The 25,966-nt window shown below is 36.7% G+C and overlaps 1 protein-coding gene across 3 annotated transcripts in view; it reads right to left on the minus strand.

The window, feature by feature from the left end:
- Window positions 1-9,880: 9,880 nt before the first annotated feature.
- Window positions 9,881-25,966, minus strand: part of dock (SH2/SH3 adaptor protein dock) — a 166,567-nt gene continuing 150,481 nt past the window's right edge. For all 3 annotated transcript variants that reach the window (XM_067766991.1, XM_067766992.1, XM_067766990.1), the window contains one exon: window positions 9,881-19,061. In XM_067766991.1, the coding sequence (XP_067623092.1) occupies window positions 18,852-19,061 (210 nt within the window). In that variant the 3' untranslated portion in view covers window positions 9,881-18,851. The remainder of the gene's footprint in view (window positions 19,062-25,966) is intronic.

The raw sequence follows: 25,966 nt of genomic DNA on the forward strand, positions 1-25,966 counted from the left end.
CACTGGGGGATCGGGATCACGATTTAGACAATTAAACGAATCTTCTCCAAAAATATTAAAATCCATCTACTGCTTGAACCTTTATTATTCGGATTTTATTGAACTTCAATGTAGCGATTCCTACAAACCATGTACTTTTCTAGTAGATTCTCAAGCAGATATTTCTTTAATCAAAATTTCAAGTTTATCTCAAAATTGTAACTTTAATAGTAACGAAATAACCAACATAACAGGCGTAACACCTAAAACAATTTCAACTTTAGGAACCTTAAAAACCAACTTAATTGCATATAAATTTTTAATACCGCATACCTTACATGTAGTTAACGACGATTTCAATATACCTTCAGACGGAATACTCGGCAAAGACTTTTTAAAATTATATAAATGCATTATTAATTATACAAGCGGTAGCATAACTATTAATACCGGCTTAAAAACACTAAATATTCCAATTTTGCACGGCACAAGTACCGATTCTTTAGTTATTCCTCCGAGATGTGAAGTTTATCGGTTATTTAAATTACCAAAATGCGATAATCCTGTTTTTGTAGACTCAAGAAATCTGTAGTGGTGTTTTTACGGCAAAGTGCATTGTTGACACAAATAATCCAGTTCTAAAAAATTTAAATGTTACCAACGAAGTAAGACATGTCAACAATTGCAATATCGTAACGGAAGATATCACCAACTACAATGTCTACAAAATCAATGAAACTTCAAAACATCAAAAACGCTTAGAGGAATTAACGAAAATTTTGAAAAATCAAATGTCGGGTTATGCTCAAAAACAATTACTAGATTTATGCTTAAAATATGCCGATGTATTCGCTTTAAAAACTGATCGTATGACTTTAAATAATTTTTACGAACAAAAGCTACGTTTAACTGATAAAAATCCAGTCTATATAAAAAATTATCGTTTACCATATACACAACGTGGAGAAATTAATAAACAAGTCGAAAATTTATTGCGAAATGATTTAATAGAACCCAGCTTTTCTAATTATAACAGTCCTTTAATTTTGGTGCCGAAAAAAGATCCTTCAGGCCAAAAGTCTTATCGTATGTGCGTTGATTTCAGAGCAGTCAACAAAAAGCTTATCGCAGACAAAATTCCGTTGGCACGCGTAGACGACATACTCGACAATCTTGGCAGAGCCAAATATTTTTCGACTTTAGATCTTTTTTCTGGTTTTCACCAAATACCACTTCATGTTAATTCTAGAGACGTTACATCTTTCAGTACAGATCGAGGAGCTTTTCGTTGGAAAGTTTTACCTTTCCGTTTAAATATAGCACCAAACTCTTTTTCACGTATGATGACATTAGCATTTTCAGGCATTTCGCCAAATCAAGCTTTTATGTACATTGACGATGTTATCGTCATCGGATGTAGCGAGACACATCACCTCAAAAGTTTAGAAAGTTTTCGAAACATGTAGAAAATTCAATTTAAAATTAAACCCCAACAAATGCAATTTCCTTCGTTCTGAAGTAACTTTTTTAGGCCATTAATGCACCTCAAAAGGCCTACTGCCAGATGACTCAAAAATAGACACAATTAAAAAATACAATAAGCCTAAAGACAAAGACGCTGTTAGGCGATTCGTTGCATTTGCAAATTATTATAGGCGTTTTATACCTAACTTTGCGTCACTGGCAGCCCCTTTAAATCGTCTAAATCGAAAAAAAGTTAAATTTGTTTGGGATGATGCTTGCGAAAATGCTTTCGAAAAATTAAGATTATCATTAATGTCTCCTCAACTATTACAATACCCTGATTTTTCAAAAGAATTTTATCGTTGGTATATTCCCGCTGTAAATTTATCTCTACACACCGGCTTAAGGCGAGAACTTCGGCTTGGAAGATGCTCCGATATTTTCCGAGTGGTAGGGATATTTTGGTTCGGGGGCCGAAGATCCCTGCTCCTATGCTCTCCGGTGTCTTCGAGCAATCGGTGTACCATATTATAGTGTGTTCCCGGGGAACGCTTCAGCTCTATTTTGAAGCGCCTCAAACTTATTTATCTTCCTCGTGTCATCTATGGGAAGTTGGATGAGTGGAATCTGCTCCTTCAGTTTCTCCATGTTTCGTGACTGTATCACTTTGTCTGTTCCACATCCCTCTTTAGCTATGCTTTCTAAAGTACTCCTGGCTGCCTGCTCAGAGCGCCCCTAAATTTACGCTTATGTTGAGAGAGTTTTGGAAATTTTTTCAAGTTTTTTTGATCCTTGGAAATACAGCCGAAATTGTTTTTTTATTTTAACTTGGTTATTTGACATTCGCTTTTTGATATTGATACATAAATATTCAGGGCTGTCATGGAATCCAAGTCGGTTTTGCGTTTTGTCGGAATTACAAACCAATATTGATTTCAATTGGTGTCATAAAACCGTATTGGTTTTGCTCTTTTCGAATGTAAATAAAAGCGATGTTCGAATCAGCTGTTTTGCGATGCACCGGCAATTTTGATGTTAATTTTTTTGGCAAAATTTTATAAAATAGTTGTTTTGTGCAATTAAACAGAAATATATACATATATATAGAAATAAAAAAATTTATTGACATCAAAATGGCATCAGCAGTTGTAGCAGTTATATTATGGAATTTATATTTGGAAGAAGAAAGTTGCGAGAGGGTCAAAAGGAAAATTTTGAGAGATCGCAGCAATCCGTTTGAGTTGCCAGAGACAGCGTAATTAAAAAAATGTCTTAATGTGGGTTTCTAAATATTTATAGTGTATTTGCAGTTACATTGAATAATATTGCATAAACAAAGAGGCTTTCCGAATGGTATTGGACACCATTGAAAGATGCTTAACCCGCTCGAAAGTTCTGCCAGTGCTGCAACTAGCAGATTTTTAGCTGAAGGATCCTATCAAAGATCAGTTAGCAAGGATTCTAGCATAAGTGTAGGTAGAAGCACGGTGTCAACGAATTTAAATGATGTGCTTCGTGAAGCCCTTCGCAATATCTGGATGTTTCTCCATAAATTCAGTCAAATACTGTTTTGCATTGAATTTTTATGTTTTCCCCTATTAAGAATGAAAATATATGTAAATTTACATTTATTTTTATAAAATAAACCTTTATTTACTTACATTTTTAGAAAATACTCAACTGCAAGAGAAATACAACTAGGAAAAAATTAAGTCCAACAGCATTTAACTGATTGGATTGTTTCCGATAGCAAAACCGATATTATCGGATTCTGTGACACCTAAAACCGACACTAATTCCAATTCGAACATTAAACCGATAACATTGGATTTCATGACACCAAAGTAATTATTTTTTGGTTTTTAAATCCGATTCCGACAACAATTGGATTCCATGACAGCCCTGATTGTGACGAATATTAGCATCAGTAAGTTCCTACTAAATAAATGCAAAACAACAATAAAGCAGCCACTCTTATGTAGAAGGCGACGAAGAGATACATATCTCACGCACACAAATTTGTAGTCATCAGCCGAAGTAGTTACTCACACATACACACGCATATGACTATGAGAAACACATAAACTACAAATATACATGGCTATAGATGATAACCAAGCAGGAGATACAAAAGTTCTAGAAGGTGGAACGTCTAGACCTTATGAGAAATATGCGAACGAAGCAACGGAGAGTATAAAAGCAGCGTAAGCTGAGTAATCAGTAATCAGTTTAATTTAAACACACTATTAGTTGCGAAGTGACGTATAATTGGACTACGCCCAAAGTAGTCTAATAAAGACCATTTTGCAATACAGAATATTGGATTTATTTATTCGACAGTTAAGCGATTCGAACGTTAGCAGAAGGTTTCAAATAAGCGGAATTTCCCAGAATTCGTTATAATATTTTGGTCTTGGAAATCTGCATATTTGCTTTTAATGTCCTTGCGAGCTATGAAATGGTTTTCACTTAATTGGGTCTGATCTCCCTAAAGTATCCTTTTTATTTGTTACCAGACGAAAGTATTTCCAAATTCATGACATTGTTGCTTTTTGAACTATTTCCCTAAGTCGATAAACTAAACTTTTAATGTTATTTATAGCTACTAATCAACCTGACTATTATTCCATGGTATTCAATATGTGCGTATAAAAAAACAAAGTATTATGCATTAGCAGCTACCTGGCGACCCCAAGCTCCTCATGGAACTTGGGGGTGGGGTGGGAAGGATGGCCTGGAGATTTGATGTGGCCATATAAATCGTTCCCGAGATGGTCGGGCTAGTACCTTAATGGTGCTTTGTTACCGGAACTTACCGGATCTATATCCGGCAAAGGACCATCAATATCGATAACACTCCCCAAAGCCTTCGGGGAGTGTCTTTATCGTTAATACAACAACAACAACAGTAGCTATAAATGACCTCAAAAGTGCCATAACTTCGTTGTTTATTGACTTAGGGAAATGGTTCAAAAGCAACAATGTCATGAATTTGGAAAAACTTTCGTCTTAAAAAAATACTTTAGGGGGGATAAAACCAAATTAGGTGTCGTAATCATGTGAAATCAACCTCTTAGCTTCAAAGGACATTAAAAGCAAATATGCAGATTTCTAAGCCTAAAAAATTACGTATCAATTTAAAAAATGGGATGTAGCAATCGAAAAAAGAACAATTTCAGCTGTATTTCGAGGGATCAAAAAAAAAATGTAAAACATTTTTTCCGAACCCCTCTCAACGTAAGCTTCAAATTTAGGGACTTAAGGGCTTTCTTATCTTTTTTTCTGTATGGCGACCAACCGTTCTACTGACCAAGGAGCCTAAGCTACCAGCAGAGATGGGCAAAATTTATTCGAAAATTTATTAACAATCTATTGCGCGGCACTAGCGAAAAAAACGTAAGATAAAAGTGTTCAAATAATGGGTGTATTGTAGCCGCCAAATAACAGCAATATTGCTTAAGTGCTACTTAATTGATGGAATGTTGCTTTTAGGCCCGGTTTTTCAGTAGTTGGTTAAGCTAAGCTTAAACTATGTTTGCTTAAACTCTAGTAAAATTTGAACTCCAGTTAAACCACTGAGCAGTTTTTCAGTCACAGTTTAAGGCCGCCTTTGGGGTATGCTTTTTCGTGCGGCAACATTGGTTTTTAACCGGTTTTATTTAGCTTGACTTCACAGGCCGGCCACACGGCCGTTGTGAACGAATTTTGTAATTAAAATTAATTATTATTTTTTTATTATTGTATTAAATAATTAAGTAACTTCCCGATAAGTTACAAGCTTGAAACTTGGAATATAGTTCTGAGCCCGATGATAATGCAATAATAAGAAGAAAATAACTCCGATAGGTGGCGCATGGATCGAAATATTTAAAAAAATCGTATTTGTGGTCCAATTTGGCTCATATTTGGACACAAATCACACACAGAAGATTGCACATTGCGCATGTAAACAAAAGATCAGCTGTTTTTATGGGCAATTCATACGCCATTTTCCTTTAGCTCTTGTTTTTGTCTCTTTTTCTTTCATTCGCTCAAGCAGTCAACTGTGACGTAGATGCGCAGAAGTCTTGAAGGCGCAATCTGGGTAGGTGGTTTGTGATATTTGGGACTCATAATACATACAAGAATAGCTAGATACCTATAAAGAAAAATCGCCGCTAGATGGCGCAAGGATCGAGATATTGAAAAAAATCGTATTTGTGGTCCGATTTGGCTCATATTTAGAACACATAATACGTACATGAATAGAAAACGGTCTGTGAAAAAATGGCCGCTAGGTGGCGCAAGGATCAAGATATTCAAAAAATCGTATTTGTGTTCTGATTTGGTACATATTTGGAACACATAATACAAACATGATGTCCGATTTGGCTCATATTTGGAACAAATATTACATACAGTCCGGTAGAAGTGACATCAAAATATTTTGGAGTTCAAGAAGGGACAAGCATACGTGGCGCAGAGTCGAGTAAAGTCTTTGGAAGGATTATGTATTGAGGACTTGATTGTAACAAATTGTCAGGAAGGAGTCCTTTGTAATAATGAGTCACTAAATGAACTAAATAGAATGAGAAATAATAGGCAATTAAATAAAGACTAAAAACTTGAAAATAAAATAATTAAACAATTTTTTCAAGTTAAACGGTTTTATTGAAAACAATACTTACATGAAGTAATAATAATACTAAAAGCTAGAAAATAATTATGTAGGTCCTAGGTACTAGAGATATACACCGCCGATAAACGCCGCCGCCGATTTTGGTCGTTTTTCGCACGCCGCCGCCGAATGTCAAAAATATCGGCGCGGCGGCCGACGCGATAATATATTTTCTCGTTTAAGACTGTTTAGGCCATTTATTGTTCATGTCGAAACTTGGTCGGATATGGTCGAAAAAGGTATCAACGGATGCGCATCACTGCCAGTTATAAGAAACTAATTGCGAAACTTAACTCTTTCTAACTGTTCAAAAGTTATTTAAAAAAAACAGGCGTTTTCGATGTCAGCTTAACACGCACTTTGCATCGCCCAATTTACCAAGTTATTAAAACAAAACACTAAAAGGGAAGTTTAATTATAAATTTATATGCGCACTTTGTATATTTTTATTTTATTTTTTCAAAAATTATAATGAACAATGAATTCAAATAAAATGACCCTCGAGTTTTTAAAAAAAGCAAATTACCTAAAAAGGTGACGATTTTAAAAAAAATTGTATATTGCGATTGGTTGAAAGAATAAGCGAAATTAGTGATGCAAAATCATTTATCCTTAATCCTGATTCTTACCTCATACTTAAGTTAAGGATAAATGTACGTATGAGAAGGGTTTGAAAAATCACTTGGGCTTACATTCAAACATCTGTTGTTTATTTGCGAAACTATACAATAGCGTCTGCAATGTTAATTTTGATTTTCACACTTCATCCTTCAACACCCAAGTCGCCCGGTTTGACATTTCCTAAAGTTGGCGGCCCTATCCAAAACTAGTGCCTTGGAGTGAATCATATTGATTATAGCCTATCAACCAAGTTTAAATATCACCTACACGGCTCCTTTTACAAATGTGAATACATAGGCACATATATTTACCAGGTGTGGCTTTGTCCTTCGCAAGAACACTCAAAGTGGTGAAGTAAAAGCTTTCCCAAGACAGTCGAACTAATGACCGTGTGTGCTACTACCCTAACGTAGCGGACAGTCGAACTAGTCTGAAAACTGAAGCTACGCGGTCATCCATAAAGAGTTCTTATATCATAAGGTCGGGAAACCACAGTTAACATCTTTCAACTTAAAACCGGTCGACTTTCATTCTAAAATATCGGTTTGGTTTAACGAAGACTATTGAAATCAATGTTGTGAAGACAAACGTCTGCAAACTTTGGTCTACATTTTAAAAATTGTATCCAGGGTCCTTGTAAAATTTTAATTATGTAGATGCGCCGAGGATTATACGATTTTCACCCATTCCGCAATGACATCCACTTATACTGCTTATCATTTCGAGGGCGACATCCTTGCCCGAATAGTTACTCCCTAACGTTTCAAGGTGTTTCTCTGGTGTAGCTCGGCAGCATAGCGCGACAAAAACAACCGTTAGAAAGTCTTCGGAGCAACACCTAGAGCTTCTAGGAAAGTGACGTCGACAAAAGTATGAGTTCGAAGTCGCAGTCCTATAGCTTCTGTGCTGGCATATGGTGTGAGGATCAGGAGGCGTGGTAGCGATTGGTCGTCGGGATTGCTACTGTTCGCACATCGGGAATTGTAGCTCTTAAAAACAGCCGAAAAACCTGGAGGCGCCCTGTGCCACGAGAGTCATGAGTACTTATAGATCATTAATAGCAACCGTAAGTCGCCTTTATGCATGACCGCCAAGGAGCCACAAATGATTTAAAGAAATTGTGTTCGCGATGATTATTAGGTTTTAACCCTAGGTGTGAAACTACGCTTTGCACGAGATATACAGACAAAAGTGTGACTATTTTATGTATCCCCATTTCTTTCCAGCAGACGCAGCAGTACCAATTCCAAAGACCGGGGTTAGGTTCGAAGCCCCTCTGGAGTAAGTGAATGAGGGACAATCCCTCGTCAAGGAGCTACTCCTGAACATTTTTGAACGGTCTGCGAGATCTTGAGGCAAAAACACCGGATTTTTCCGAAATGGCCAACACGTTGCTTTAAATACATACAAACAAAACCTTTCCCAAATATTATATTTTAAATAGAAAAATCAAGCTTCTTAAAGTAAGAACACCGGCGTACGCCGGCGCGCCGCTCACGCCGCCGATAAAGTGATCGGCGTAAACCTTTACTAGGTACTAGTCATCACACTCCTCATCAATCTAGGGCGTTTATCAGACAATTAAATAAAAGCGTTGGACGCGTCAAATTTCTATTGATAGTCAAAGTAAGACCAACTGAACTTTAATAAGGTTATGCTACGCACATTTTTAGAAATTTCACGCGCCCGACGGTTTTATGTAATTGTTTGATCAATGCTCTATATTGATGGTCCCGTCCCGCCAATTTGTAGGAAAAATTAAAAAGAGCACGCCGCAAATTGGAAGAGAGGCTCGGTCTAAAATCCCTTCTGAGGTTATCGGTCCTTACTTGTTTGTATTTTAAACCTTAGTTGACCATTCACCAAACAGTAAAACAAACATAAATATACTCTACATTACGCAAAGGAAGGATATGTAACTAGCATATAAGAGATTAGGACTCGCCCCAGCGGGTTAGGGGATCAGAATATACCCGCGGTAGGTATGCCTGTCGTAAGAGGCGACTAAAATACCAGATTCAAGGCGCTGTGTAGCGCAACCTTTCAGGTTGCCAGCGCAATATATAGCTTCTCCAAACCCAATTGTCAACCTCACCCATCCGCGGCGAATCCTGTTTCACTGACAGAAGAGGCTCTGGCCTCCCTCTGGGGTAGGGAGGGAGGGAATGGCCTGAAGGTTTAACGTGGCCACATAAATCGTTCCCGAGATGGTCGGGCTAGCACCTTAATGGTGCTATGGTACCGGAGCGTACCGGATTTGTATCCGGCAAAGGACAATCACATCGAGATCTATTCTGGATGACCTATCAGCCTATTACTGTATGTTGAGGCTTTCGATATATTTAAGTACCTCTTCAGGCTTTTTACTCTATATCAAGAAAGTTTTAAGATTCACGCCACATCGTATCCTACAGCGTCCAGTGCAAGTTCGTAGGTCCTCTCTGCCTAGAATGAGTTTGGTTGATACTCTCGTTGCTGGGAGTACATATAACCAATTTGGTTGACTTTGGTCAGGGCATTCAGTCCAGTGTTGTCTAAACTCCTTTTTTTCCCAGTTACTTACGGCTTTCCTAGTGTGTGCCTTTCTGAGTCCACAGAGGGGCTGTGGATCATATGCTGCTAAAGCACCCTTTTTGGTTAGGTAGTCTGCCTGTTGATTACCATCACGTCCTTGATGCCCGGGAATCCATCCTAACAAAACCTTGATTTTACCTCCCAGGTTATTTAAAACTCCAATGAATTCATCCGCCAACTTAGGATACTCCTATTTGACATTCTCTACCGCAAACTTCTATTGCACGAATTTTTGCATGAAAAATAGTGGGGTAACATCCCATTGGTATCAACTTCTTGAAGTTCGGCCCATAGCTGCCAGTTCCGGGTTTCCGTCATCAAATTTTGATCCTTTCGTGAACCAGGCCTTTGATTCAGGGTCTGTATATGGATTTCCTGTTTCCCAAAGAGATCTTCCCACAATGACATCTTAAAATTCCGTGAGATTCTATTTTCAAGACTGATAGTAAAATTGAGTCCTACACAGATGGAGTTTGCTAAGATTGACTTCCCTAATATGCTGATCCGAAAATTTCTCCATGACCTTCAGAAGAAACGAACACAGGTTCGCTACGAAATAAATAAAACATTGAAAATAAAAAAGAATTTAATTTTCGCAACTTTAGGTTAAAATCTTTATGAATAAAACCAAGTACATGTATTTATGTAAACATATTCGCAGAGTGAGACTTTTAGAATATTTATTTTTTATTTAGTTTTAATTATGTATATGTATGTGTTTTTTTATATTTATAATATAATTTATTACATTTAATATTATTAATAATAATAAGTATGTTTAATAATAAAAGAGCAGCTGCTTCCTCTTTCAAAAATGTGTATTTACCATTAAGATCATTCCGTGGGAAATCGAACAATTGTTCAAATCGAGCGCTCTTAGGCACACACTTTTCTTTCATCATTAACAATTTTTTTTTTTGTTTTAAATAAATAAATGAAATTAAAAATGTATGAATAAATAATATCTCAGAAGAGAAAGTTGTTCAACATTATTCGATTTTCAATGGAATGGCTCATTTAATGTTGTGAAGCTTTATTTTTATGGCTTCATTCTTCTTAGTGCCTAAATAGTTGACTTAGGAGCTGAGCTGTGTTGGGTGCATGAGAGACGACTACGCGAATACCATTTTGACATATACACATACATACATACCTATGACAAACATATTGTGACGAATATTACCATCACTAAGCGATACTACCATCACTAAGCAGATACTAAGCAGCCACTCGTATGTACGTAAACAAATCAATCATCATGTACGCACATACGCACAATGCAACAGAGAGATACTCACAAACGCATGTCATCATCAGCCGAAGTAGTACTCACATATACACACGCATATGGATACAAACTACAAATATACATGTATATGGCTGGTAACCAAGCATGAAGTTCACGAAATTACTAGACCTTAGGAGAAATGGGTGAACGAGGAAACCGAGAGTATAAAAGCAGCGCAAGCTGAGGCATGACTAAGCAGTTTGATTTAAACACGCAATTAGTTGTGAAGTAAGAGTTATTGTGAAGTACACTCAAAGTAGTCTAATAAAGACCATTTTGCATTATTGAATATTGGAGTTATTTATTCAACAGTTAAGCGATTCAAACGTTAGCAGAAGGTTTGGAATAAGGAGAATTTCACTAAAATCGTTACAATATAATTAAATAAGACATATACTTGTAATTTGTTCATTTATTTATTTGCAATATTGTTAGGGTTGTTAAGGGGTTGAAATGTTTTTATCATAGCTTTTTAACTCAGACGACAAATGAAGGAGTAAAGTGGCCTACTAAGTCTTTGTGCGATAGTCGCAGCTGCTCGTAAAAGGGCTTCAAGGAGGTTTCTGCTAAATAGTAAAAAAATCCGTCTTTTAAAAGGAATTAAAAGTTATGGCCTAGAAAACAATAGGGGGTTGAGAGCGAAGCGGCGAATGGAAAAGTAATAGGTTAAAGAGAATGAAAAGGGAGGGGGCTACCTTTCTAAATTGAAGACGAGTATTTGCACATTTGTGGGTATTTGTGTCTTAAGAGTAAAACAGAATGCAGTTTTGTATCTTCGAAAATCATTGAAATATATATCCACTACTTTGTACAGTGATTTTGTATATGAGAGAGAGAGAAGTATGAGGAAGAGGGAAACGGGGGAGATAGTGTGGATATATAAGGGGAGACGCATGTGAACATGGATTGGGAAAAAGATAGAAAAGAAAGATAATAAGCATAAAGGGATAGCAGGGAAATAAGGACAGCAACGGAACATTATGACGATACAAATTATGAGGACAAAAAGAGTGATGGTTTCGAAGGTTGCGGAAAACACAATAGAAAGAGACTGGTGTAAAGTGAAAGGGGGGGTAGAGGAGATATGGAAGGAGGGTAGGAACAGAGGAAAGCCAAAAGAAAATGAAGAGAAAGAGGACTGTGAAGTCCCCAGCGGGTTAGGGGGTCAGAATATACCCAGATTCAAGGGGCTGTGTAGCGCAACCCTTCAGGTTGCCAGCGCAATATATAGCTTCTCCAAACCCAATTGTCAAACTCACCTATCCGCGGCGAATCCGGTTTCACTAACAGACGAGGCTCTGGCGACCCCAAGCTCCTCAAACAACTTGGGGGTGGGGAGGGAGGGATGGCCTGAAGGTTTAATGTGGCCATATAAATCGTTCCCGAGATGGTCGGGCTAGCTCCTTAATGGTGCTGTGTTACTGGAGCGTACCGGATCTGTATCTGGGAAAGGACCATCACATCGATAACACTCCCCAAAACCTTCGGGAGTAACCTTATCGCTACAACAACAACAACAGGACTGTGAAGTGGAAGTAAAATTTAAATCGAGAGGAAGCAGTTGAAGGGTGTGTGAAAGTGTGTAAATTTAAGGAAAAAGAGCGGAGCAGAGCTATGCAGAGGAATACGGAAAGGGAGTGAGTTTAGGAGTAAAGTTACCTAAGTAAGTTAAATCTATGCGACACACAAATATATCGCTTTTGTGAGCTGGACGATGAAACGCCAGTTCACAGTCTCTGCGAATGCGTTGCACTGACAAAGCAGAAATTGTTCCATCTAGATAGCGTAACTTTAAGTCCCTTTGTGATATGAAGTAAAAATTCCGAAGAGATACTTAAATACATTAAAAAGCCTTCACATAAAGGAATAGGCTGAAAGGGCGAGTACAATAGGTCTAAATAAAGGTGGCAGTGCATCAAGGCCTAATGATAATTAGAATAATAATAAATAGTAAAGTTAAGAGGAAGAGGCTGATGAAGAGAAACTGGCAGGAGGAGATATTACACAATCGGCAAGAGCATTTGGAATTGTTTTCATATTAGACTAAGCCTCAGCGAGCAGAGGGACTATGTATATTTTTTACGTTAGGTCATCTGTAAAACTGTTGAATGACATTCTAAGTTCCTTTGAATATTTTTGAGTTGAAACTTAGGTAAATCAAGAAAATGTACAGGCTAAACATTTTGTATTACCAAAAACGAGTTGCAAAACTTGAAACAATGGTCTGAGTTAAGTAACTTTTTAGTGCTTATATATCGACGAATGAACGGAATATTACCAATTCAAAAACTAAGAACTTTTATTTCCCAAAACTACTCTATTTTAGAAAATGAGTGAAGAATTACACATCTCGGAATTTTATTCATTATCGTCCTATCCATGGCTCAACTATATGTTTGGCTCATCTCTACAGCAACAACATACCTTTGTTCAGATTGTCAAAAACTGTGTTCTTGGTGTTATGCGAATGAAATGGAATGAAAACAAGGTGTTGGTTTCATTTTGAGTTTGTCATCTCCTTTTGATAATCCCTACTGCAGTGAAATGAAAAAAATTAAATCAGCTGATGAGATGAGTCAACCATAAATGTAGTTGAGCCATGGTCGTATCTTAGTTTAATATTTATTGAATTATTATTCTGGAGTCGGGCGATTTTGAAAAAAAATTCTAAAATAGTATGTTATTTACCGATTTCTGAAATAAGGCGTTATTTAATAGAATTTTGATATGCAGCGTTTTTCAGAAGTTTGCTGATGAGGTGTTTTCGAAGCGCCAGCTTAGATGGAGTGATTGTAAGTCGATATGTGAATATTTTATGCATTAAACTATAATCTTAGTTTTGTGTATGTATGTATACGCGACAACATCAGATGAAGCGTTCGAGAGAAAAGTTCTTCGAAAGATTTATGGACCTCTACGTGTTGGCGATGGTGAGTACCGAAGAAGATTTTACGATGAGATGTACGAGCTCTACGCAGACATCAACATAGTCCAGCGAATTAAAACGCAGCGGTTGGCGCTGACTAGGCCATGTTATGCGAATGAAAGATGACGCTTCGGCCAAGAAAGTGTTTCTATCGGAACCCGCCTATGGAAGCAGAGGTAGAGGGCGGCCCCCACTCCGCCGGAAGGACCAGGTGGAAAACGATTTAAACTCCCTTGGTGTGACCAACTGGCGCCGCTTAGAAGAGAAAGAGCGACTGGCGCGCCAATTAAGTAAGTATGTATACGCTTTGTAATAATAATTTTTTTGTCAGCTACTTGAAAGAATTTTCATTAGTATGTATGTATGTATAGATGTATGTATACCTGCTGGGGGAAAAGTTATAGAGCAGTGTGCAATGTTGCGTTCTACAATTTAATGAAGCCTCTAAATTGCAATCCTAGTTACAGCAGAAATGTTGCTAAAGCGCAAAAATTAATTAACAAGACTGTTTTTAAAAGGGGACTGCTTTTTCGTATTTCGCTTTTATTTTTGTTAATTTTCGAGTATTGGGTGTTTTTTTAACCCTTAAGTAGTGATAAAATAGTTTAAGAGAGTAACTCCATGCCATAACGACAAATGATTTGAATGCGTTTTGGTCAAAACTTTTGTATAAAATTTAATGTATACATTAAATTTGACCAAAATATTTTCTTGCTTTTGGTAGAGCTTTTTATACATAATTTCATTGAAATCTCTATGCGATTTTGTTTTCCGATTTGACATGGAATGTCCCCTCTAGATATTGGAATTATATTTGTAACTAGTACATATATATGCACATACAGTCATATTAAGCTTTTTTGGAATAGTTTTTGTTCTAAAATATTTTCCATTCATTCGCTCAAAGCTATGCGTCAAGAACGCGTATGAATACGATATAAAATTTTAAAATATTTGTAAAAAAAAAAAAATTCTATAAAAGTATTAATTATAAATTAATTCAATAACTTTAATTGATTAATTAATTAATTTAAATTTGTTCAAATACACATTTAATGGCGAATAAACATACGTTTAAAAAAAAAAATTTTAAGTTACACATTTCTTTAACTTTTATTCATAAGTAAAATACAAATTGAAAAATAGATCTACTATTTAGAAAAATTAAGCCTTAAGTTTGTAAGTTGTTAAATTAGGCTCAGAGGTTTTTACAGTTCTAGTATCGGAGCTGAGCCTACACAACTCTGGTCCCATACTTGCCGAACGCAATCTTTATGGAACAGTACTAGGTAGTGAAAAATTTGTAGATAAATCCCATATCGGAAGCTAAATTATTGTTGAACTTAGTTAACACTTGGGACCAATGCGCTAGACCTGCGTTATTCATCTGAAAAGGTATTGCTTTATGGCTACTACTGCTTTTAATAGACGATATTGCTGACTAGTGCAATGTTGTTGTAAAAAAACACGATTAAGGCCCGGTTTTTCAGTGCGAGTTTAAACTACAGTTAAAGTTGACTAGAGCTTATTAACCTTGCCACTTTGGCCGCTTAAGCTGAGATGAGCAGCAACATTTTATGTTATCGATCAAAGTGGCAAGGTTAAACTCTAGTCAACTTTAACTGAAACTCGCACGGAAAAAGCGAGCATAAGAAGATTTAATTACTTTTTTTATATTCCTAAACTTAAATTTTGTAAAAATATTTATAGAATTTTCACCTAAAACTATGTACACAAACTTAAAAAATGTTTTCGAAAAAAGTCAAAAACTCTTAAAACGTGCAACTTTTGAAATCGGCTACGAGCCTATTAATCGGCATCGGCCTCTCAAAAAAAGCCAGCATCGGTCCGACTCTACTACAGAGTATAAAAATCAATTTAATTTAAAAAAAAATATTGAAGTGTTAAAGAAAGTTATGTATGTAGCTCTATTTCAAGCAAGTATTCAAAGAAAATCGAAAATTCCGAAAATGTTTAAGAATCTCTTCGACATTTTTACTGAGAATTTTCAAACTTTTTGAGTTTGCAGCTTTGTAGTTCTATTAATTTTGGTTCTTGAAAATTAAGTTATAGTGGCGAATATTGGCATTTCGAACATCACTATGCTGTAAGTAAACAAACATAATGACAGTCAGCCATTTATAGAAGGCAACGAACAGCATGATGCGAAGAGGTTATTTCACATACACATACATACATGTGTAGTCTGCAGATAAGAGCGAAGAAGAAAGAGAAACAATCACATATTACGTTATCACCAGCTAAGAGCAGTAGCTGTTACACATGCCCACGCATATAGCTAGAAGAAAGACATAAACTACAGATATACATATGTAGCTAAATAACCAAGTATGAGATAAAAGATGAAAAGAGAGTATAAACGCAGCGCGGTGCAAGCGATAATGGTCAGTTTGATTTAAACACGCTATTCGTGAACCACGCGATAATTGTAATTGTGAAGTACTACTGCCACCGCAAAGTTGTCAATAAAGACCATTCTGCCATACTGAATATTGGAGCTATTTACTCGACAGCTCAGCGATTCGAACGAACGATAGGAGAATGTGCAAATAGGTAAAATTTCCCAAAATTCGGTACATTATATGGCAAAAATGTCAGTCTTCGGAAATAGACTGTTGAAAATCAATGCGAATTTTCAAACTTAAAACTTGTTCTTTGGTCAGACTAAAATGAATTCGACAACAAAACTGTATACTCTAAAATTCAAAAAAAAAAAAAAAAATTAGATATTGTCATTCAAACTTTTCGAAAACGTTTTCGAAATAAATTAACATAGTTTTTGGTTGTGCGATTCATTAGTCCTTTTTAAAATGAATAAAAAAAAAGAAAAAAATATCTGGTAAAATTTGCAAATCATTTTTGCTTATATTTCTTTTCTTGCAGGTGTGGCTTTCCTATTTTTAACAGAATTCTTCCCATAAAAAAACTCTCCACTAGAATAGGACCGAGTAGGCTTATTACTCTTGTGTAGAATTTATTAGAGTTAAATTATTGAGTATTGAATCTCTTAATGACGCTACTTAAAACAAGTACCAAACCGATAGTTTTGCTTTTATATCGTATACTTATAGATGTAACTCTGACAAATTATTAATAAGAAGATCGATTGCACTCAGCACACAAAAAATAAATTGAAAAAAAAAAAGAAAAGCCAACAGATGCAACAGCTGTGTAGAGTATTTTCGTTTGAGTATTCACGTTATTAGCCTGGTTATTTAGCTATCGACTTAAACAGCATTTTTCAGTTGTTTTTGCATACTGTGCAAAAAATTTAACCCATTAATCACATATTCTGATAACCAGATCTAAGTGAATACCTCATTATTTTTACATTCAAATATTTACTAGTTACAAAAAGTATATAATTTAAATGTCTTTAAATAAAGTAGAAATTCAGTATTATACAATTAATATTAACTACGCGAAAACAATTATTAAATATTCTAAATATATTACTGTACTACTTAAAAAGCAAAAAACAAAAGATTCGACAATAGCCCCGCCTCATTCTAATATTAATAATCAATAAATTACGCACCTTTACTAGTAAGCAAATATTGATAAAGTTAAGGTTTCTTCAACATCTTTTTACGATTTATTTCTAATATTATTTTATTATAAATATTTCATTCAAACGTTTTGAAAGCTTTTGCCTACTTGAAAAAAAAAAGAATTTTTGGAAATTTAAATAAAAACGCATTTACCCGTTTGTACACTTCAAACATTATCGGCGTGCTCAAAGCTTTGAATTATGAAATGAGGCCGAAATACGTGAAAAATATGTACCTTAGAAATATGCTCCCGCAGGAGTCTTTCATAAAATTCAAATTTGATAAAATTATGAGCAAAAAACCAAAAATTCGAAAATAGCTCCGCCTCATTCTTATACAAATATACAATATATTAAGCACCTTTTATCGGAACCCAACTATGGAAGCGGAGGAAGAGGGTTACCTAACTACCCTGGAAACACCAAATGAATGAACGATTTAAATACCCATTGGTGTAAGCAATTGGCGCAAGTTAACCCAGATAAGAAGCGACTGGCGCGCCTTGTTGGACGGCCATAATCGTTTAAACGTTTTTCATTCCGGTTGGGCTTAGCTTGCTTGTTAAGCCAGCGTACTAAATTTCTATCCGGCAGGGGCAGTTAGAGATGTGTACTGTGAATTAGTTTATGGAAAAACCACGATTTTGAAAAATTTTAAGTTATGACCCTTTTGTTGTTAGTGTGCGATATAGTCATAATTTTTAGGCTAAAATTTCTCACATATTTAAGACTCATAAATTAGGAGCGCCCAAATAATGTTTGGGGAAAAATGTTTCAAAATACGTATGTAAATACATAAACATAGATAGATATGTGTAATAAACAATGAGATTTTGGTACATTGGCTGCTGCCAAACTCAGTAGCATTTTAGTTTTTATACAAATACAGTTATAAAATGTTGACAACTTGGTAATTGTTAGCAACTTAAATCGAATTAACCCGCTTTTATCCGTACTTGAATTCTACAAAATTTTTCTTCAAAGCATTGAAGAAAAACAAATAATCTAAAATTAAAGCTATACTAATAAATAATTATAATAATAATAAAATTAATTATATATGTATATATTACACAACTAGGCATGTGACATTGTATTTGTATTTAAACGCGCTTCAATTACATACATATATTTTTATTTATTTATTTATCCATTAAGTGTGATTTATATTGTGTGTTTTATTCTCTCAAATACATATGTATAAATCTTATATATCGCTTTTTGGTAGTCGCTCGTAAATTAGTCGCTGTTGTTTTTTTGTTTTTTTTGTTTTTGTCAATAATTTGAATTAGCATATATTTCGCACTAAACTGTGATAATTTGACGAGATTAATTCATTTGAGTTTCTAATCATGTATTGTATCAATTTGTATTTCTTTTACATTTACTCAAATTGCGCCTTAACGCGTGTAATAAATAGGTCTGCTGTTTATACATTAATAGTTAATTAGAATATTTAAGATCGTATTTTTGTATTACAATTTGTGTAGTTATGTATGTATGTATCAGTAAAATTATACAGTAATATCTAAATTTGTTTTGTTGCTGCTCTATTCGTGGCAACAGGATTTTGGCAACAACAGCAAATGTGTTGTAAGTTATCGCGATATCGAGTTATATTTATATATGTATGTAATATATACTTTTGAATTTTTAGTTGTATGCATTTAGCTACTTGCGTTTCTTTGTTGTTCATTTTTTTTTCTTATATGGATGAAGTGATAAGTCACAGTGAGGACTATGCTAAGCGGCTGCTGCAAATGTAATTTGTTTACGTACCATTGGCTTTTGGCAACGGTCGTACCAAATATAATTTTTCACCTTGCTTATTCGTATAAATCGGTGCTCTTTGGTAGTGATCTACTAATTGATCAAGTGTATGGAATTTACGTTGACCAATACAATACATACTGTTTTCAACATGAACGCGGAAATGTTTATTACGGCCAGGCGCTTTCAGGGAAACCGAATAATCACCCATCTGAAATTGGAGAAATATTAAATTAATCTCTTAAATAAACTTGAGATAGCCAGTAAAGTTTATCCCCATACATGTTATTACTTAATTGGGCATTATTACACTAATTTGCCAAAGATCTATACACAGCGTTAGCAAAACAGCCAGCAGAGCAGCAACAGCACCTAAAATGAGCTGCTACTGTGCTTTGAAATTGGAAAATTCTTATTTTTGATTTTTTTACTGTGATACGCTTTCCACAGCACCGGGTACGGGAGCAATTGGGGATTTTTTCCCGACCAAGGGCTGTAGTTTCAGTGTAACCCCATTTACTTTGTTGCGTCCTTCTCACTAACTGCCATCCTCGGTGTGCGCTGGACTGCTTCATACCTCTCCTGTTCCGACATTTTTATACTCAGCTGAGCAGAGCTCACAGAGTATATTAATTTTGTTCGCACAACGGTACCCCGTAACGGCATAAACTAATCGAGATAGATATAGACTTCTATATATCAAAATGATCTGGGCGAAAAAAGAAATTAATTTAGCCATGTCCGTCCGTCTGTCGGTGAACACGATAACTTGAGTAAATTTTGAGGTATCGTAATGAAATTTGGTATGTAAGTTGCTGGGCACTCATCTCATATCGCTGTTTAAAATGAACGATATCGGACGATAACCACGCCCACTTTTTCGATATCGAAGAACCGAAAAAGTGCGACAATTTGTTACCAAAGACGGATAAAGCGATGAAACTTGGCAGGTGGGTTGACTTTATGACGCAAAATATAAAACTAGTAAAATTTTGGATAATGGGCGTGGCACCGCTCATTTTTAAAAGAGGGTAATTTAAAAGTTTTGCAAGCTGTAATTTGGCAGTCGTTGAAGATATCATGATGAAATTTGGCAGGAACGCTACTCCTATTCCTATATGTATGCTAATTAGCAAAATCGGATGACGAACACGCCCACTTAAAAAAAATTTTAAATTTCAACAAAAAATTGAATATCTTTACAGTATATAAGTAAATTATGTCAACATTCAACTCCATCATTACTGGAGGTGCAACAAAATACAAAAATAAAAGAAAATTTCAAAATGGCAGTGTCTCCGCCCTTTTTCATTTAATTTGTCTAAAATACTTTCAATGCCATAAGTCGAACAAAAATTTACCAATCCTTGTGAAATTTGGTAAGGGCACACCTTCTATGACGATAAGCAAAAATCGATATATCTTAACTAAACTTAGTTCACGTACTTATCTGAACTCACTAGTATTAAAAATGGGTGAAATACGACTATGACCACGCCCACGTTTTCGATATCAAAAATTTCGAAAAATAAAAAAAATGCCATAATTCTATACCAAATACGAAAAAAGGGATGAAACGTGGTGATTGGATTGGTTTTTGACACAAAATATGACTTTAGAAAAAACTTTGTAAAATGGGTGTGACACTTACCATATTAAGTAGAAGAAAATTAAAAAGTTCTGCTGGCGAAATCAAAAGCCCTTGGAATCATGACAGGAATACTGTTCGTGATATTACATATATATATAATTAGCGGCACCCGACAGATGATGTTCTGGGTCACCCTGGTCCACATTTTGGTCGATATCTCGAAAAGGCGTCCACCTATAGAACTATTGCCCATTCCCTTTTAAAATACTCTTTATTATCTTCCATTTGATACCAATGTCATACAAACAAATTCCACGGTTACCCTAGGTTCATTTTCCTACACGGTGATTTTGTCTTATTTGACAAAGGATGAAGGAAAATCGTTCCAAAAAACGTCACCCTTGCTCTACAATTTCAGACTCTTATCGGACAAGAGCGCAAATATTTCAGGGGTGATTTAAAAAAAATGATGAAGAAATGAGTTCAAATTTAACCAAATTTTCATATTTAAAAAAATATTCAAATAAAACGAATTGATAGCTGAAGAAAGATAGCAAAGGCAAGATGTTCAACGTTTTAGTATTACCATTTGTATGTATCCATGAAAAAGACAATTTTGTCTCCAAAGCTCTCAACTGAGTATATAATATCAGTTACACCCGAACTTAGCCTTCATTACTTCTTCCCTGCTGTTCGCATCCAAGGACGTCTCGCTGTTGACGCGTATATCCGCCACCTACCACCATCAACGCTGCTCAGCAGGCCACATCAACTGCCCACTGTTGCTCGCGCAAAACGGCGCCTCCAGCTTACACGGCCGCTGCAACCCATCACTACAATCTACGTAGCATGGATGGAAGCAATGCGGAGCACCAGCTTCTGTCTCCGTCTCGCCCTTCATTTCCCCACACCATGTGCTCCGTATGCCAGCTAAGAATATTTATGATTTCGACATCATCCCAATGCAGTTCCGACCGGCGCATTCGTTACAATTACCAGCCAAACAACACCAGGTACACCAGCAGCAGTCGGACAGCACACACGACAATGCCTAAATCATTAAAGGCGTGTTCACCTATCTCTTACCCCCAGAGTGACGATTGCGGAAGGGGTAATGGTAGAGGCCTCGCTTTTATCACCCATCACACCGTGCAATACAGTCTATTTTAATCTAACATCAGCCGCAGAAACGGGACCTGCAGTCCAAATGGCTATCGCCCTGATATCAGTGCGCTACGCTACTTAATGTTAGGTGGCGCATGGATCGAGATATTCACAATAATCGTATTTGTGGTCCAATTTGGCTCATATTTGGAACACATAATACATACATGAATAGAAATCGACCTATGAAAAAAACACCGCTAGGTGGCGCAAGGATCGAGATATTCACAAAAATCGTATTTGTAGTCCGATTTGGCTTATATTTGGAAATCATATTGGACATACAGAAATAGAAACCGCTTTAGTAAAAAAAAATCTCGCTAGGTGTCGCAAAAATTGAGATATTCAAAAAACTCGCACTTGTCTGTCCGATTTGGCTCTTTGAACAAATATTATATACAGTCCGGTAGAAGTGACGTCAAAATACTTTGACTCACATAAGTTCAAATTATGCTAGTGAAATTTCATTACAAAAATTCATTTCCTGGTAGAAGTGACGTCAGAATACTTTGGAGGACATAAATTCAAATTTTGCTAGTGAAATTTCAGTATAATAAAATAAATAAAAAAAATTGTTTAGTTAAACGGTTTTATTGAAAACAATATTTACAATAAGTAGTAATAATACTAAAAGATAGAAAATAATTAGGTAGGTCCTAGGTACTAGTCATCACACTCCTCATCAATCTAGGGCGTTGATCAGACAATTACATAAAAGCGTTGGGAGCGTGAAATTTCTGAAAATGTGAGGCGTAGCATAGCCTGATTAAGGTTCAGTTGGTCTTACTTATGACTATCAATAGATCTGATCAACGCCCTAGATTGATGAGTGTGATGACTAGTACCTAGGACCTACCTAATTATTTTCTATCTATTAGTATTATTACTACTCAATGTAAGTATTATTTTCAATAAAACCGTTTAACTTAAACATTTTTTTTTAATTTTTTTTTCTTGATAATTTTAACGTACACCAAAATATTTGCCATTACAGCCTGCCAGCTGAAACGAGAGACAGGGAGCTAGCATAGCCAATAGGCTAGGACTGCACCATTAATGGCGATGAGCCCACTAAACACACTGTTACAACAACAACAACATGAGCCCACTCGAATCGCAGGAAACTGTCACAGCTCTGTTGAATGGGTGCCGATACTCACCTTAGCATCTTGCCACCTGCCCGTACTCGTTTCAATACAGCGATCAGCGAAGCTCTGAAAGGCGGACTTTTATTAATTTCAACAAAGCATACTGGAGTCTGTACAACTTTCTCATCTTTTGCTGTTCCCCTATTCCGACTGATGCTCGGAAAGGCGAGCACGCGTTCATAAGTCATAGCTTCAGTACGGCCCGGCTTATTCCAGCCGTTAGAATACCTGAAATCAGACCAGGGCTGAGTCTGCAAACCTAGCAAGAGAACGTGAACTAGCGAGACAACTCGACTCTAAAGACTCTCACATTAGAAATCTCAACTTGAACACAAACTTGCCAAATGGGAACAGCTTCTAAAGAACTATAATCTCTCTGCGGATGTCGGTATATTGTGGTCAACCGCCAAATCCTTGTCTAACACGTCAAAATGCAATGATAAAATGGTAAAACCTGTCGGACTCGAGAAATGCGCTAGCGCTTTCTACTGGCAACTTGCAATACATCCTTCAGGAGTGGCTACACGTCGCGAAAACAAACGTTCACATAAACACAAACACGACGTGCCACCCATTACCATCACCTTCACAGAGGTTGAAGAGGCCATTAAAAAGGCCAAGCCCTCCAAATCAATAGGCCCAGACGGTATATCCATGCCAATAAAACATCTCGGCGATGAAGGAGTAAGCAACCTGGCGCACGTTTTCAACCTTTCGTTGAAGTCCTTCCTTTCTGGAACAATGGCAAATGGCAGGGATAATTCCACTACCAAAACCTGGAAAGCCGGCTAACGAAGGTGAGACATATCGACCAATATCATTTATCCCGCCTGTGGCGAAGACATTGGAAACCGCCCTGCTCTCTCATTTCACTGCGGTATACCTCGAAACCTAGAAGACTTAAACAGAAGGTGCCACAGGATGGTGCCCCAACCCCAGTTCTGTTTAAATTCTACATATTAAATCTGCCTTCCCCACCAGAAGGAGTTAGTATCAATAGTATCCTACACCGACGACCGTACGATAATCGTAACAGGACCTGACCCTTCAAAAGACGAATTAGTTTCTAGAATAAACAGATATTTGTCCAGTATTTCTGGTTTCTTAAAAAACACAAACTGAAAAAGGCTGTAGGCGTACAAAAATGCTGCACTGACACGGGATGTCTGACCCCTGAACATTATCTATATAGTGAAGCAAAAGACATCAACATTAAGGGGCATAACGAGATGCTGACCGACAGTGTTTGCTGAATTGTCATAAACCGGCATGCCCTAGCAACCAACTGCTTGATTGATAAGAAAACATCTCCGCAAGCATATGATGAGATGCAGCACCTGCATACGCAGACGTTTGATGCAGATAATCATAAGGAGGCCCTAACCTTTGCTAGGACGCGCCAGGTGAACCCTGTTATCAATATACACTATTCAACCTTTGCTGAAGAAGAAAGCAGACTACCAAAGGAGACACGAGTCACCATGGTTGAGCGATGTGTCCCCACATGACACCAACAGCAACTTCCCTATGGTCCACATCTGTTGAAACTGCTAGACTCCTGTAAGAGGATTATGATAAAAATTTGTAAGTGGTCGCACCTTATTTTAGACGAAAGCGCAGCGCAGCAGGTAACATTTTACTTCCTTTACATTAGTTTCGTTTGATGTTTTTCCGCCAATATCCATACAAAATTGGAGACTCTTGCAATCCATTTTTGAGTAACGGAGAACTATAGGGAATACACATCGAAACCCGGGACAATTTAAAGTGAGGGTAAAAAAGTTTTATTAGGTGGTCAGGGATAGTGAAAGTTCTAAAAAACGTCCGAATTTGGAAATTTTGCTTTCGCGTCTTAATGAATTTTCGGATAAATCAGAGATCAGAAACTTTGACCGAAGATTTGGGCTCTATTTAGGATAAAAGAGTTTTCTAGACGGGACAGGGATCGAGACATTTAGAGAGTCCACTTACAAAATGAGAAATCTTGCGACTACTATTTAAGTTACTTTCAGTAGAACCATATTCTTGAAACTAAAAATATACTTCAGAGCCCACGGTGTGCCTGAAGTAAGTTTAATTGAAGGGTCAAGGCACAACCGATTTTCTCGTGGATTCTTATTTTATGGACCAAATTAAGTCAGAATCCAAAATTTAAGCTTTTTCTACCGAGCCGTTTTTGAGAAAATTCGATTTAAATTTTGAAAATAGCAAAAAATCAGTACTAACTTCTTTGATCTTTTTTGATTTGTGGTCCGATTTGGCTCATATTTGGAACACATAATACATACATGTGCATGGCGACCACCGTGGTGTGATGGTAGCGTGCTCCGCCTACCACACCGTATGCCCTGGGTTCAAACCCCGGGCACAGCAACATCAAAATTTTAGAAATAAGATTTTTCAATTAGAAGAAAATTTTTCTAAGCGGAGTCGCCCCTCGGCAGTGTTTGGCAAGCGCTCCGGGTGTATTTCTGCCATGAAAAGCTCTCAGTGAAAACTCATCTGCCTTTCAGATGCCGTTCGGAGTCGGCATAAAGCATGAAGGTCCCGTCCGGCCAATTTGTAGGGAAAATCAAGAGGAGCACGACGCAAATTGGAAGAGAAGCTCGGCCTTAGATCTCTTCGGAGGTTATCGCGCCTTACATTTATTTTATTTTTTTATTTAATACATACAAGAATAGAAATCGACCTATGCAAAAAAATTGCCGCTAGGTGGCGCATGGATCGAGATATTCACAAAAATCGTATTTGTGGCCCCATTTGGCTCATATTTGGAACACATAATACATGCAAGAATAAAAAGCGACTTATGAAAAAAAACGCCGCTAGGTGGCGCAAGGATCGATATATTCACAACAACGGTGCACGCTACCACCACACCACGGCGGCCTCTCTATTGTTGTAATATTTAGGATAAGAGTTTTCTAGATTGGACCAGTATCGATATTCTGAGATATTAAGAGAGTTCATTTAGGTTATGTGGAATCTTGCGACCGCTATTTGGGTAACTTCCCGCAGAGTTAGATTCTTGAAGCCAAGAACATACTTCAAAACCCTATAACAATGCAACACGAACGCTTCCCAAGGCAGCCGGTTCTATGTACCGTAGGGACTCGGGATTTTCCCGACAAAGGGCTGTAATTTCAGTGTAACCCCATTTAATTTGTTGCGTCCCTCCCAAAAATTGTCATCCTCACAGCAGATCCTTGCAGC

Source organism: Eurosta solidaginis, chromosome 2, assembly GCF_040869045.1.
Source record: "Eurosta solidaginis isolate ZX-2024a chromosome 2, ASM4086904v1, whole genome shotgun sequence".
Taxonomy (NCBI): domain Eukaryota; kingdom Metazoa; phylum Arthropoda; class Insecta; order Diptera; family Tephritidae; genus Eurosta; species Eurosta solidaginis.